This window comes from Callospermophilus lateralis, chromosome 1 (genome assembly GCF_048772815.1).
Source record: "Callospermophilus lateralis isolate mCalLat2 chromosome 1, mCalLat2.hap1, whole genome shotgun sequence".
Lineage (NCBI taxonomy): Eukaryota > Metazoa > Chordata > Mammalia > Rodentia > Sciuridae > Callospermophilus > Callospermophilus lateralis.
In genome coordinates, this window is record NC_135305.1 from 84,103,685 (window position 1) to 84,120,808 (window position 17,124).

Genomic DNA, 17,124 nt, shown 5'->3' on the forward strand with positions numbered 1-17,124 from the left:
GGTCTATCACCTGGAATGTTTCTCGGGGCTGACATAGGAAAAGTGGGGACTGTTCTCCATAATGGGGCGTGCATGTTACACTTAAAGCAGGCTGAATTTATACAGCTTCTTGAAATAGAAAAAAAAAAAAAAAACCATTCAAACCAATGACAACCAAGGATTCAGGCAGAGCAGCAGGAGGCTGGCCTGCTGCTGTCCAAGATGTTCCCTTCACCCTCCCTTCCTTCCTCATTCTTACCTTCCTTTCCCCATTAGTCTGTAAAGCCAGCCTTTTTTTTTTTTTTTTAAAGAAGAAACAAAAACTCCAAGAAGATATTATCAGCATATAAATTTATTTAAATTCAAAATAATATGGTTATTTTTAGAATAATGTAATAATTTCTAAAGCAAATATCATCATTGGCTCTGAAACAGTCTAAAGATATCATTCTTTGAAGTCAAAAAATATGTAATAAGAATGTATACAGAAGCAAAAAAATATAGAAATAAATCTGCTGAGTACTAGGAGTTGTGACAAGAGGGGAACACTGAGACATTGTAACAGAGTCCGAATTATAAAACAAGCAGCAACAAGTCCTCTGGCTTTATCAACTCCCTGGAAAATAAATCTGTAACCTCAGGAATGCAAGATACCAGCTCGTGGTTAACAGGACACACTTCCTGAGGAACAAAGGTAGTAATTCACTATACTTCCTTTCTCTAACTCCTTTCCTCACAGCAATTTCTTTTCTTTCCTTTAAGATGGGTTTCATCCTATCAACAAAACATTTGACAATATTTTATTTTATTTGCTAAGTAAATTTCCTGTTCAAAGTATTCAACGATTTAGTAGAAGATACTCAAAGATCAAACTTTTTTAAAAAGGTTAATTCAGCTAGTTAGCGGAAACCATAAATGGCCAGCAGAAAAAAAAAAAATGTTCCCCCCCGATAATATGTTCGCTAAATAGACAAAAAGAATAAGCAGTTAAAAATGGGTGGAAAATCCTAGGGAGTACTTAACACAGATAATCAAAAGAGACTGATGACCTTTGATTAAACCCATTTACTGTGGAGTGAGCTAGGAGGTGGCTCCACGATAGTCTGGTTCCCAACAATGTCCATGGCCAAAGGGCATGTTCAGAAGTTCTCCTCCTCCCGTAGAAACTGGAACACAGATGAGAAGTCTTTTTTGGAATAGCCCTTTGAACACATCATTCTGTAGACCTGATGGGCTAGACTGCCCAGAAGGATTGGGCTCTTTGTGCTGGTAGCAGAGTCTTGTGCCAATCCCAGATCCTAAATCAAACAAGGGCAGGAGGGAATACAGAATACATTAAGATTGGTGGTAAAGGCGCGCTTTGAACTGTGGTTCCTAATGCTTTGGTTTCAGAGAAGGAAAACAGATTTTGAAAAAATGTTTCTTACAAACATTATTTCTTCTCTCTATATACATATATATGTATGTATGTATGTATGTATATATGTATATCTATATATATCTACACACATACATATAATATATATGTATATATTTCTTTTCTTTTCTTTCACCCTGCCCCCTGCAATTTGGTAAGCTGGGAATTGAGCCCAGGGCTTTGCATATACCAGGCAAGCACTCTACCACAATACCCCTAGTCCTTATATATTTTTATAAGTACTGGCATATAGCTGCAAAGCTGTTCCAAATAGAAACCTTGATTTCTGAGTGTCTCCTTCATTACCCCATCCTCTATAAGACCTGTTTATTTCTGGATAAGAGTTACTATGCAAATAGGATTACACAAAGAAATGATTTTCAAATCTGTAGAAGTCTATAACATTGCCATACAAAAATTCTAACACAATCAGAAATAAACTGCAAAATAGGAAACAGAGTTTCAAATATTACTTCCTCAAATAAATATTGAAAGTGTACTGACAAACAAGAAGCTGGGATTCAATGATGAAAAAGATAGCCACAGCCCACCCAAACTCAGTCTACCGAGGAATAACAACAATTAAATAAGCATTTATATGATTTGGAGAAGTACCCACCATGGGAGCCTGGGAAGCATAGTGTGTGGGTGCTGGGTCAAGTCATCCAGAGGAAGAAATGGCTAAGCAAAGATCTGAAGGAGGATTGGTGTAAGCCAGGTAAAAGAGGGAAGGGGCAAGGAAGAATGATCTTGGCAGCGGGAACAGCAAACAGGAAGGTTTCAGAGTGAGAACCCAGGTAGAAATGAGTTCAGCGTGGCTGAAGCAAAGAGAGGGAATGAGAAAGCAAAAATGAGTCTGGTGAGGCATGCAGTCCAAATCACCAAGGGGCTTATACGAAAATTGTGGAGATGGACTTTAATCTGTAAGTTACAGAAACTCTTAAAAGAAATTTATGGGAGAAGTGACACAATCAGGTCTATACATTTGAAAAAGTCCATTTTTGCTATGGTATAAAAAATGAATTGAAGAAGATGAGGTCAAAAAGCAAGGAGACCAGCTAAGGACACCTGTGGTATAACTAAATGAGCTGCAGCCAAGACACCAGTGGAAGAAGAAAAGGGAAGTGGATGAATTCAAGGTATATTCAAAAAGTCCAATGGACAAATGCCACAAGGCATGAGGGAGAGTAAGCCAAGTGTGGCATCCAGGAGTGCCTGTTATTATTTTTGTAATCAGAAAAAAAAATCAATTGGTGAAGAATAAGCTTTATACAGAAATCTGAAAGTCTGCTGGTCTAAAGAGTATTTTTTACAGTTAAGATCACAAATGAAAGGAAGCCCAAAACTTGCTTTGCAAATGACTTAACTAATTTACACATAAATCTATATATATTCTTAAACAGGAAGATGTATTTAGAAACCATGGGAAAGATTCCCTGGCACTGTGTATGTGCAGTGTTAACTATCAGGAAAGTCACTGCTCCCACTTTAGGGAGTTGGTAAATTAGCATAAATGTATGATGAAGAACAAAACTGTACCAGCTCATGTTACAAACAAACCCATGGACAAAAGAAAAATCCTTGCTTATTCTTCTGAAAGCCCAGGAATAAAATGAACAAGATAAGGATTTTTTAATATAAATTTTTACTAATTTCTGGTGGGAAAGTGAACCACTATTCTACTAATTTTACATTCTAGGACAGACATATTTTGTTAGAAAGAGGAAGAGAAATCAGACCACTAAGCATCCCCCTGCATTCCCTGCCACCACATGGGTTAGCCTCAGCATTTACCATACCTTAGCCATGAGTGTTGTTCCAAATCCACCCTGATAGTTATTAGCGGAGGGAACTCCATCCATCACTCCAGGAACAGGATTATAAGTGTCGCTTGACCAACACCGTCCTGAACTCATATTTAGGATTTTAGCCAATAGTTTTGGGTCAAGCCCTAACCTGTCAAAGGTCAAAGAAAAAAGTGTTAAATGTCAAAATGTACAAGTCATGCATGACTTATTTACACATGAGGATGCTCCATCTTCTCTCTCCATTTATTACATGTCTTTTAAAATCAAAGCAGATTGATCTGAGAGTGAAGAATTTAATCTTGAATTATAGGATATTAAAAGCTACTGATTGATTAAACATGATCATTTCTGAGCCAAGACATTCATATTTAGAGAAAACCTGCACTACTGTACAATTGAGAAGAAATAATAATATATAATTGCATGAAAATGTGGTTGGTTTGTCACACTAGGGGTTTTCTAGTTTTTTGAACATTACTGCTTTTATGTGTTACTTATGAATTTTAAACCAATATGAAAATCTAAATGCTACATTCTTTACACATAAATGATATATTTCAGAAATACTAACAGATAAATGATACATCATGGGAGTCCTTGTGGATGCATTCATATATGTGTTTATTACTTTTGTGAGAATAAATGCAAGAGGTCAGCTATGAGTAGTACAATGAGCTTAAAAGAAGTTATCTTTATAAGGAAGACATTTCTTGCTGCAAACTTTTCTTTATTTATTAAATCTTCATTAGATAATGTTGCTTATGAAGCAAGTCTGCCCAGAGCTGTGACATATGCTATCTATTCAGAGACATGCATTATAGTTCTGGGTCAACTGCTGATAAGGTTACTGATCCTGATAAAACAAAGCTTGCCCAAGCGGAAACATCATTTGTTCTACCACTGGGCTGATGGCATAGTGGCTATTCAATATAGACCCTAGAAAAATATCAAAATGTTGTATTACTTTGATTTTAGAGATCTTAACAGTTTGAGAAGCATAGTTTTGTCAAGTATCACTGAATAAAGTTTCAAATAAAACTTTAAACCCAGCAATTTATTGGTTTCTTTCATGCAAAGGGTCATTATAAAACAATTTTCATAAAAGCTTTCTGTGTTTTGTTAAAATCAATCTCTTTTAGAAAATAAAGAATTGAAAAAAGACACTTAAGGTTAAAAAAATGTGCATTCTGGCATGCTTAAGTTCTTGCTTATTCTGTGTTTGAAATATGTTTTGCTCATTTCAAAATCTGAATATCATGAACAGTAAAACATTTTTCTGATGCTAGAGCAAGGGCTACCGCCAACAGGATATGTATGGAATATATAATCTGGCTTTTAAGGGGTAGCAGTGGTTCATGGAAGGCTATGTGGCATGCTACCTATCTGAATTCATATGTTGGCCCCTGTTAAAATGATGGGTTTTTACTAAAGATTATAGACACAGAAGATTCCATCTAAATCAGCTATCATACATTGTTCAATGGTAGACTACCAAAGAGAAACCCAACAGTTTCATTAATTCTTTTATAAAGATCAAAGTTTGTTTCATGTGTAATTTGCTGTGTAATTTTCTTTCCCCTTTTAAATAAAATTAGACTATCAGTATGATGTTGTGCACATGACTTAGGAAAAGACAAAGCCAATGTGCTTAGGAAATAACTGTGAAAAGAAAAATCAAAATTATTAACAACCAGTTAATTTGCTGTAACTGAAAATCTAGTCTCTAAGCATAAATGTCCAAGAACATATACATCTGATGTGTACCATAAGGACAGAATGTTTTTAAAGACCCCAAAACACTGCTTTTCCTACCCATTGAAATATATTTTAGGGGCTTCCTATCTTAGATTTTTCTTTAAGATGATTCATCATCTAAAGCAGCAAAGTTACATCCTTCTTTATAATCTACCAGATTATACTTGGCAGTATTTCCTAAGAATCTTTACTGCTAAGGAAACTTACACTCTATAACCCACCAAAATGATGAGTAAAGCTTATTATCCTAACTTTGTGAAATCCTTCATTTTTTTTTTTTTTTTTTGAACATTCAAGGAAAAATACTGGCACTGATTTGTGGAAACCCGTTTTGGTGAACACAGTACTATTTAGAAGCATCCTGAGAGGCACACACATTAAAAAAAAAAAAAAAAAAAAAAATCAGGTGGCAGTTGTTCCAAGCTCACTTTTCAAATCTGAAGCTTCCCCTGCTGTGCAGATTCCCTTCAGGAAATGGCTACTCCCTCCTGGCTTTTACTCCCCTGCCCCCCACTCTGCAGCAAAGTGTATCATTAAAAAGAGCAAGTGAGAAGTGTTTTGCATTTCATCTTTCTGAGGATTCTTTCCCTGGCACATACATAACTGACAGTTAGAATTAGACATGATATTAAAATCAGTTACTGAAGTCCTCTGTCTTCCACTGTGCCCAAGGCTTGTAATGGTCTGAAACCAGCTAGAATACACAGTAATTGTCATTCAGAGAGTCTATCCTAGAACGTCATGCTTCACTGGAGAAGACTGAGTTTCCATTTGAAATCAACAAATTAATCCAAGACAGGTATCTGAAAGGGCAAGTTTAATAGGAAGCAGCTACTGGGCTCTCAACCATGATAAAATGTTATTGCTGTTTCCCTGTAAATTGGCTGGGAACATATGATACTTTCTGCATAAGAGCCCCATTGCTGTTCAGGAGATATACAGCTCAAGCCATCAAAAGGATGACAGTCTGTCAGTCCCCATAATAACTTGCCACTGGATATGGTTCGAGAGTACGTGTGTGCATGCATGTGCCTTTACAGTTGCTGGAATGTTCTCTGATATAAACAGAGAATGAATTCATTGCTCTGATTGCATATATAATGCAATTCAAACATCACAGTGTCAAATCTACTCACCTCTAAAACACAAGAATGTTAAATGAACTTTTGAGAGAAATAAAAATGATTCATGAATTCTAAAAACAAAAATTAAAGATAATCCAAACCTTTTGCCTTCACTGTAATCATAGTTTTAAGGATCAAAAAAGTTTTATTCTCTTAAGTGTTTTTACTACTCAGTTTAATACAAGAACAACAACAACAACAACAATTTGTCACCAAACTGGGAAGTTTGTATCACAGGAACTGATCTGGAAACAAAACACCTAAAACCATGTCAATCTTAATCAGTCGTTCATTTATTCACCAAGGGTTACTCAGATTGTCCATGTGGGAGACAAGCATAGAGCGGAGGAGACAATAAAGAAGTTAAGGAGAAGCAGTGCCTGCAAGTCAGAAGGGTGTGAGTTAAGACACATGCCCAGATAACTGTGACTGAGGCAGAAGTGCCATATCCTGTCCCCTCACTCACCCCTCCCTCCTCTCCTCATTCATTTAGTTCAGTCTTTACTAAGTGCCTGCTATCTGCCAGGAATGTTCTTAAGATACAGCCATGAGTAAATAGTCATTCTCTTTCATGGAGCTTACTTTCTAGATGGAAAGACAGGCAATAAACAAACAAATAAATGTATAGTGCCAGGTAGTGAGAAGTGTTAGAAAGAAAAAAAACATTCACTTCAAATACCCCCTCACAACAACCACAAATAGCAATGACTACCATGCCCTGAGTACCAACTGTGCCAATAACTGTTTTAAAAGATTTACATGAATTAACTCACTTAATCTTCAGAACAACACAGTAAATACATACTATTCCAATATAAATGAGAAAATTGAAGTCTGTAGCACAACTGAAATGCAGAACTATACAGATACCCTCTAACCAGCTTTAGGCTCACTGAGTATCATGTGGTTCGTGAACTGGCCAATACGATGGCATTTTATCAGATTATTTAGAAATCTGTTTGAATTTTTATTACAACTGTTTGTATAACAAATAGAAAAAATGGCAAAGAGGCTTTAGTCATCACATAAAAGAAAAGACAACCATTAAGGGTGTCTTTTTGCTGTTCAGGAAATATACAGCTCCTGAAAAATTATGCTTGTGGAAAAGTTTGCATCTTGAACAGCTTTCAGTTGTTCAAAATGTCTACTACTTCAAGCTTCCCTGGGTAGAAGAAGACAAGATGATGGTTGCTGGAGGGGCTTGGGACCTTACTGGAAATGCAAAGAACATATTACACTACTAATATTTAAGAAGAAATCCATTCTCAATGGGGCAAAAATAAAAACAAAACAAAAAAACTTACATTAAAATGTTGTTTCTAGGTGATGCATAAGAACAAATCTCTGCAATGCAAGCAGGGGACTCTCAGGCCACAAAACTACTTCTAAGGCCTAACTAGGAACCCAATTAGAAAGTGGAAAGGTCTAATAAAAAAGAATTTCAAAATATATTATATACCAATATTTTTCACTCTTTACTTTTTTTTTTTTTTTTTTTACAACATTTTAAAATTTCACTAACATCCATAAAGGCTCACTGTAAAAGAATGTAGGGTCAATAAGAATTTTAAATGGTAAGATTTTATTCTTCTATTAAAAAAACAAAGTCCCAGAAAAAAACACTGACTTACAAGAATGAAATTAATCAGAAATGATCACTTCTCAGGAATAGGTAACTCAATTTATAAATATTGACATTAAATACTCTAAAAGAATTCACTTCAAAGCGAACAGAATATAAATGTGGCTGAACCACTTTGATGCTATACTACTTTGTGGGAATTTACTACTTGGGAATTTATGCTTGCTGATGCCAATTTTCTTTTTCACCTTGCAAAGCTCAATAAATCGTGGCCACTCTCTATACTCTATTAGAGAACAATCCTGTCATTTTAAACCATGTCTGTAAACCATGGAGAAAAGACAATAGCAGAAGCACTCACTTTTAGGGCTTTCAAACCACCGACAATTTTGTAAGATAAAGTGGTAAAATCCTAATGTTATGAAAATAAGTAATTTATTAGTTGTAACACTAAAAACATAAATTATTTTAACAGTTAAATAAAATGAGTAAGTTTTTGTCTTGTGTTCAGACTTTTAGTATATATTTTATGTGTCTGTATGTATCGGAACATATGTAGAATTTTGGAAAAATTACATATTTTAAAGTTTCATATTTCTAAATACTATTTGTAATAGTGTATCAAGGCCAAAAGTCATGGAAACACTAAACTCTATTTATTACTTCTGCTCTTAAATGTCTGTATTTGGAATTATATTACTTTTCATTTTTTTCCTTGAAAACACACACTATTAGTAACCAAAGTTTTCCATTTCATTATATACATTTTATTTAATTGATTTTCTACTCTTCTTTCTTAGCTGATATTTGGAGAAAAACATCCACAAGCACTTTCCTATACAAAACTTCATTTAAGAAGGGCATCTAAGCAGAGTTCTAACAGGAAAATTATTCAAGGAATTCCAGAAGATGCCCCACTGTGCCTAAGGAACACCCTAACCCAGTGATGCTGCAGGTACTAAATAAAGACTAAATGGCAGAGACAAGGGCATATGTCGTATTATGGTATAACATAGGTCCATCTAGGCTTTAACTTCTTATGATACATTCTCTTATATCTAGAAAAATGGGAATAAAATTATAAAGATGCATATGCAGGGGCTGGGTTGTGGCTCAGCAGTAGAGCACTTGCTTAGCATGTACGAGGAGCTGGGTACAATCCTCAGCACCACATAAAAATAAATAAATAAAATAAAGGTATTGTGTTCAACAACAACTAAAAAAAAGTTAAAAATTAAGAAAACAAAGATGCATATGCATAGTAATCCTGTTGTCAACAACAATTTAATTTTGTATGCAATTTTTTGGTTCCAGAAATTTGTATTTTCCTCTTCCAAGAAATTAGTCTAAAGAATGGACATGAAACCAAGTTACTAGAAACCAGTTTTAAATATGATAAGTGACCCACAGCCTACAACTGGCCACAATATAGACACAACACTCCGGAGGGCTCCCTATATACTACTAGTTTTATTAAGGCTTTATAAAGATATGCCTTACCATCTTATAGACATTCAATTTTAAAATGTAAATGGTACAGGATATTGATAAACCAATTAGCACTGATGCAAAGCAAATTCCTCTTTTATCTCAATTACAACATGACAACTTAATAGGTCAAGATAGTTTAACATCTGAGACAAGGGCAATTCAATAAAACAACAGTATCTTGATATGGTAATTAAGAGGAAATGTGAATCCATTACCATGTTTTTAAAAATATCTCAAGCACTTTGGCTCATTTTATTGCTTGTATCAAAAGCTGTGATATGAACCACTACTCTGCTTTGTGATATATTTGGTTAGCAGCTTGGTGAATGTGAGGAAGAAAGCATCTGAATAAAACATCTTGCTTACTAAGCATTTTCTAAAGTAAGAAATGTATATTTATTATATTCACAAAATGTAAAATATTCAAAAATTAATTAGGTGATTAATCATTTGTAGCATTCCTAAACCAAAAGATTAAAGGCTAAAATTAAGACATTAACCTTAAGTATTCTAAAAGATGAGCATCTGTAGTAAAAACAGAATTCCTGAATCACTTTAAGCAAAGTATGAATGACATTTATTTTAAAGACAGATCCTAATGCCAACTAACCAAACTACATTCCAGTTAAAATGAAAGTTATGCATATGAATTGTAGCTTTATGAATGCAACCAAACTACCAAGAACACTTTTAGTGCAGATTTTGGGGACTATATTTAGAATAGGTACATAAAACTAGTCACACAGTAGCATAAACTTGAATTCACATACATTAAAGCTGTGTTTCATACAGATTTTTCCTGACACTGCCAAAGAATGTTTAATTTTTATAGTAAAAGTGTTCCTTGCATTTAACATAATAGAAGAAATGGGGCTTCCATATAAAAAAGGATAATATAACTTAAAATGCACAGTGCAATATATTTTATGGCTATGGCAAAGAGTATTCATGCTCTCCAGGGTCCTATTGCTTGTCCAATAAGCAAAGTCTATTAAAGTTCAATAATGAAGTGCTTTCAAAATGTCCCTGGATCAACTCATTTATCTCTCACAAACATCAGGGTTTTTTTAATACCAAAAATCAAATAGGAAAGCCAATAAAACTGTTAGTATATGAAAATGTACTACTAAACAAACCTGATTCCAAGATTCATAGCTTCAGCGGTTCCAATCATACTAATAGCTAACAGCATGTTGTTGCAGATCTTTGCAGCCTGAAAAAGAATACATGCGAAATATCTCTATTTTCACGTTAAAACACACAGAAAATTTTTCTTTGCCCAATTCCATAGATTTCTTTCTAAAGGAAGCAGCTTTCAACTGTTGATTCTCTTGCAGCATGCTTCCAAAGCCCAATGGCTACCCCACAGCAGACATGGGGATCTCTTCCACTAGGTCATAAACTCACAGTGGTGACCCAGCACTTACTATGGGCTCAGCACTACAGGGAATATCCCTCCATGTGGTATGACTGCTCTTTAAGGGATGGAATTTAGAACTCACTGGGAATGGGAATAATATGCTACATGGAAGGCAAAAAATGAACAAACAAAACAATAAAATGACACAATATATGGCAGAGGTTATGAGGCAGAGAGAGCATAACTTCAGAGAAACAAGATCACCAAAGACAAGAGGTGGAAATTGTCTCTCAGGAAGCCAAAAGAGGATATAAATAGGCAAGGAAAAGAAAGGAGGAGATTAGAGTAAAAGATAAATATATAAATAAAGGGGATTAAATTTTTAGGAGCATTAGATATTTCTGGAATTAGTAAGAAAATTACTCATATGTATAGAGTTTAGGAAATGGTGAGAAATTTGATTGTTGAAATTGCCAAGAGCTTGTTATGAGCTATGAAGGCTAAGACAGAGAGCTAAGATTTGATGTTAGGAAACAGGAATCTATTCAAAGTTTCAGAAAAAAGAAGTACATATCATGATACAAGCACCTTGTTAGTCTTGGTTTTGGTTATTGTGTTGCACAGAGTGATACATTTGGTATCTAGAGACCTATTAGGCCCTCTGAGCAGTAAACTAGGTATAAGATAATGAAAGAAAGATTGGACCAGGTCATATGTGGCATGGACAAGATGGTCAGCAATCAGTCACAGAAGCAAAACTCCACAGAGCTTAAAGAATGACATATAAGGTATGGAAACAATAAATGTACCTAGGATAATACAGAAGTCTTGTGTGAGAGAAAGAGAATACTGGTAACTAAGATTAAAGCACTGTTTGGGGGCTGGGGATGTGGCTCAAGCGGTAGCGCGCTCGCCTGGCGTTCGTGCAGCCCGGGTTCGATCCTCAGCACCACATACAAACAAAGATGTTGTGTCTACCAAAAACTAAAAAATAAATATTAAAATTCTCTCTCTCTCTCTCTAAATTTTTTTTTTTAAAGCACTATTTGGAAGAAGGAAGGAAGGAAGAATTGAAGGAGTGTGTGTATGTTAGGAGTGGGAAGGGTACAACTTATTTGACTTCATAGTTCAGTATTGTCAATCACCTCATATTTCTAGATGAAAATTATGTGCTTTTCAAGAAAAATATTAAAAGACATAGGTTACTTCTACTTGACTGTAGTATAAATGGAGCTATAGCAAGTAATTACAAAATCAGATGGAGGGCAACAGTTACTCAGACAACACGAGCACCTAAACAGAAATAGTTTTAAGGACTGGTTTCAGGGGTGACATGCCAAGATCATAATGATGGAACTTTTGATATTTTTTAAAAGTTTTATTTTAATAAGTAAATTGGCTGGCATCTGCTTAAGCCTACCAAGAATGAGCAGAATAAAGAGAAAAAAGAATGTGGTCAGGAAATAGAAAACACCATCAGCCAATTTTGCATCATTATATCAAGGTCATTAATGTGACAATTTTACCTGCCCAGTCCCAACAGCTCCACAATACACCACATTGGAGCCCATGCACCCCAGCAACTCTTGGGCAGCAGCAAATTCCTCTTCGACTCCTCCCACCATAAACGTTAGGTTCCCAGACCGAGCAGCTCCCACACCTGAATCATTTGGGTGTAAAGAGACAGAAGCAAAAGGATACATTTCTTTAAATGTTCAAATAGTAAAAGGAGAGAAAATCCCAAAACCAAATGAAAACATCTGGCCTCCAAATTGTATATATACCACATATGTCTAAGATGCTCTACATCTCCACAAGAATATTTCAGTAATCAAGTGCCATGAGGTTAACCACAAACAAAAAGAGACACATAGATTTAATCTTACTCTCATTCTCAATTCATCTTAAACATTTTGGCACAATACATATAGGATTTTGAAATGCGAATTTTATTCTAATTCATCTATTATTCTCCTTAGAAACCTATTCCATGATAGGTTTGCCTAGGTTCTGACCAGCACAGCAGCAGCCAGAAGGATTTGCAAAGAGATCTAAAAAGAGAGAACTTGCTCTCTCGCCCATAAACAAGAAGGCATTTCAGGTGGTAAGATTCCTTTTGTTAAGAGAAAGAAAATTTGTTTACTAAGACTGATTATTCCTGTGTGTACTTTCCAGATCTTGCTGAGTTGCTTAGGGTCTTACTAAGTTGCTGAGGCTGGCTTTGAACTCAAAAAAATCCTCCCATCTCAGCCACACATCTATAATCCCAGCAACTGAGGAGGCTAAGGAGGACCGCAAGTTCAAGGCCAGCCTCAGAAACTTAACAAGATTCTATCTCAGAATAAAATTTTAAAAAGGGCTAAGGATGTAGCTCAGTGGTAGAATGCCCCTGGGTTCAATCTCTAGTACTGAAGCGGGGAAAAAAAGGAGGTAAATGGAAAAACTATCGTATTATAATTTTTGCCTTTATAACTTATTTTAAATACAGCTAGGAATAAAGGAACTATAGCTGTATTAAGTATTGAACCTTGCCATTAAATAGATACCTGTAAGTAAAGGCCTCTTTTCTGATTTAATTTATTCAATAAAATAAAGCTTTGACATTAAAAAAAAGCCAAGAGTTTCTTATTTCATTCAAATGTAATATTTTGCTATTGCCAACTTCAGTAGCTTTCTCTTTTGTAGGTCACACTATTTTTAACCAATTATTAAAGGCAAAAGAAGGTAGCATTGTTAGTCAACAACCTTGGAGGAAAGAGTGCCCACGTTATAAAAGCTGGAAACACTTGCACATACGGTTGAAATTACATTATTTCACAGTATCTTCCAACACACTTTGGAATGGATTATGTACAAAAATCCAATTATAAAAAAATACTTTCAATTATCTGACCTATGTCATTTGAATATTTGATAATACTGATGTTTAAGTGGCTGTCATTTTGCTTGTTTCTAACTTACTTCACCAAGATGGTGAAACCATTAATGTTTTACAATTATTTTGCTCAATTTCTTTAGCTATTTTTATTCAAACCACATAACCACTCTTTCTCCTAATCCTGTTGATCTGACCCAGAGAAATTAAGTAGACAATTTAAGTCAAAGCTTACAAACAAATCCAGCACTATCCATCATAGGTCAACAGCTTTGTATCTAGATTACAGACTGCTAAATAGCTTCAGAGAGTCATTTATTAAAGGAAAATTAATGCTGACAATGGTTCTCAGCTGGTTAATCTTTTGACAGGTGCACTTTCTCACTTGTTCAAACACATATTTCAAAAAGAAGAAATAAGTTATTTAAGCAAGAGCAGACCACAAAAGAAAGAATAATTTATCTTTTAATTCTGAAGTCTCTGGTAGTTCCACTCTTTCTTCCTCTCAAAGAGGTGTTGTAATCATTTCTGACTTTATCATAACCTATATCCTAATGCAAGGGTCTAACTAAACTGGGTATAAAGTTTGGGCATTTCTTAGGACCAAATCTTATCTTTCCATATATATTATTTTACCCATATGATACTATCAAACCTAGTCCTATTGCAAAGGCATAACTAGGACCTGAGTTATTCTAAAAGAAACCTAAGCATTTTGGACTAAGGAAAGAACATCTAGGAAGTTGGAATTCAAAAACTGGGTAGACATTTTATGAATTTCAGAAGACATTGTATAGATTTTAATGTCTACCAACAGTAAACAAAAAAAATGTATGTATTATATGGCCATACCATTTTAATTCAAGTCTGTTTTCCAAAAGAATATGTGAAATGCATACTCAGTTGCAAGAATACTGAAAGAAGTATTTACAGCTCAAGGATCCCTAATCCAAAAAATGTGAAATCTGGAATGTTCCAAAATTTAAAACATTTTGAGCATCAACATGACACCTCAAGTAGAAAATTCTATACCTGACCTTATGTGACAGGACGCAGTCAAAAATGCAGAGGCACTAAAAATACTGTGTAAAATTACCTTCGGGCTATGTCTATAAGGCATATATGAAACAAATGAATTCCTTGTTTAGCAAGCCCCCCAACCCCAAGATATCTCATTACATATAAGCAATATATTCCAAAAATCTGAAAAAACCCAAAATCTAAAACACTTCTGGGCCCACCAGATGAGGGATACTCAACCTATACTTTACTTATGTATTTTAATAGTGGTATATAAAAAAACAAAATATATTCTGTGCTTAATTTTACTATGGCATTTATCATACTTTATTAAAATCTTTGATATTCTTTTCTGAGTTTTCCTATGGGGTCACCACCGGGGTCTTGCTTATTTCAGCTTCCCCATTATCTATCGCAGTATATGATATACTCAATAGACAAGTGGAAAACAGAAGAATAAGCATAGTAGAAAAATAGTTAAGGATCTGGAGATATAATATCTGGGTTTGGGGATATATTATCTGCTGGATGTGTGATAATAAACAAGATTATTTAACTTTTGAGTCTCAGAGTATAAAATTGGAAAAGCATTAATAACTTCTTCATAGAGTATGAATATGTGAACATATGTAGTAAAATAAAAATGCCACTTAAATATAAGGGCTTAATATTTTATAAACTTGGGCTTACAAAGTAGGTGTTTAATTCCCATTTGATTATTTAAGCCATGAATTCCTCTGGGATAATCTTGGCCTTGTTTGCTAAATATTAACTGATCTGTTCTACATCCATAAACAACAGAAGCAGGCCAGCCCAAGTTAAGTATTACAGAGCAGTCCATGTTAAGACTGCAACATTGTGAAGACTTTTTGCAAAATCTCTCAATGGGAGCATAGTAAGGGAAAGGTATGAGAAATCTGCATTTGCTTCATCCATTCAACACTATTAATTGGATGCCTATTAGTATCAGGTCCTGTGATTAGTTATAGTGTCAAGGCTGAATCACCATTCTCCCTGCTCCTAAGAAGATATAAACCTGGGATCTGGCCACTTCTCTATCCATCACTACCACCCTAGTCTGAACCACTGCCATCTCTAGTGTGGACTTCTGCAATAGCTCCTATATGATCTCCTTTCTGCTCTTGCCTCCACAGTCTGTTCTCCATATAGCAGCCAGAATAATCCTCCTAAAATATAAACCTAGTTCATGTGTCCTCTCTTTCTCAACCTTCCAAAGGCTTCCCATCACTTCCAATATAAATTCAAAGTTCTACAAAGTCCCAGAGGGTCCTTTAACATGGGCCTTGGCTACTTCTCCTATGTTATTTCATATCATTCTTTTCATCACTTGCTGCTTTCCAGCTACCTTGGCTTCCTACCAATTCCTGAAATAGGTCAAGCATATTCCCATACCACACCCTTGCATGTGCTCTTCCTTTTGCCTTGAATGTTCTTCTCCCAGGTATTCATGACTTATAGCCTTCACTTCATTCACATCTCTGCTCAAAATTCACCTCTTCCAAGAGGCTTTCCCTGTTCACTCATTGTAACAATCCAAAAGAGCACCTTATCACTCTTGATCTCCTTTACCTGCCTTAATTTCATTCACAGTACTTACTACCACCTGTTTAAGACCTCTGTTTCAGTTTGTCTTCTCCACATGAACATTTGCTTCTTCAGGGCAGTGACTGCTGGCTCCCTGACCCCATATCCAAAGTCTGATACATAGGGGATGCTTAGTTAACAGACTATTGGTTCAAAGAGAAAAATATGCTGTGATTTGGTGTGTCCCAAAAAAAGGCACATGTTAGAAACTTATCCCCAATGTGACAGTGCTGAATGGACAAGTTTGAACCTCTCCCACATACTCTCACACTCCTACACACTCTCTTGTCCTATCTTTGCCCTTCTGCCACAGAATGATGCTGCAAGAAGGCCCCCGCCAAATGCTAGCCAGCCCCTTGATCTTGAACTTCCCCACTGTAAAAAGTAAATTTGCTTTTCATAAATTATCCAGTCTTAGGTGTTCTGTTATAGCAGCATGAAAAGGCCAAGAAAGTAGACAGTAGGGAAGGAAGACTGAGAAAATGAATAACTACAGTGAGTACTGACAGCTAACTGCTTTCATGGAGATCTGCCAGATCTGCCTGGTATCACAAAGTGTTTTTATCATTCTAGCAAGTCACTAAAATACCGCTTGCCCTAAGTTTTTTTAAATTATGAAGTGAAGCAGACAAAATAATCACTGAGTTACTTTGAAGCTTTTGAAATTCTATAATAATTTGGGTTTCTCAGATTCATATACATCCACATTTGAACATTCATCAAATTAACACACAAACCAAGGTGATGTTTCACTTTGTACAAATAATATATAAATTGTTTCAAATTAGAAAAAAGAAGCTGGGTGCAGTGGTACATGCCTGTAATCCCAGTGACTCAGGAAACTGAGGCAGGAGAATCCTCAAGTTTGAGGCTACCTTTAGCACTTTACTGAGGCCCTAAGCAACTGAGTAAGACCCTGTCTCAAAATAAAAATTAAAAAGAGTTGGGGATGTGGGTCAATTCTCAGTACAAAAAAAAATTAATTTTCTAAGTACATTAATTAAATCTACCAAGTAGTGTGGTTGCCTATAGGGTTTATCTAACACTTTCTGGTGATGATGTTTCTAGTGATTCCATTCCATGGCCCCAGAATCAGAAAAATTGAACT

The 17,124-nt window shown here is 35.4% G+C and overlaps 1 protein-coding gene across 1 annotated transcript in view; it reads right to left on the reverse strand.

The window, feature by feature from the left end:
• Positions 1 to 313: 313 nt before the first annotated feature.
• The window catches only part of Hibadh (3-hydroxyisobutyrate dehydrogenase), a 102,760-nt gene continuing 85,949 nt past the window's right edge, over positions 314 to 17,124 (reverse strand). The window contains exons 5-8 of the mRNA XM_076835800.2: positions 12,043 to 12,176; positions 10,293 to 10,369; positions 3,196 to 3,352; positions 314 to 1,277 (exon numbers count right to left, since the gene is read on the reverse strand). Of these exons, the coding sequence (XP_076691915.1) occupies positions 1,119 to 1,277; positions 3,196 to 3,352; positions 10,293 to 10,369; positions 12,043 to 12,176 (527 nt within the window). The 3' untranslated portion in view covers positions 314 to 1,118. The remainder of the gene's footprint in view (positions 1,278 to 3,195; positions 3,353 to 10,292; positions 10,370 to 12,042; positions 12,177 to 17,124) is intronic.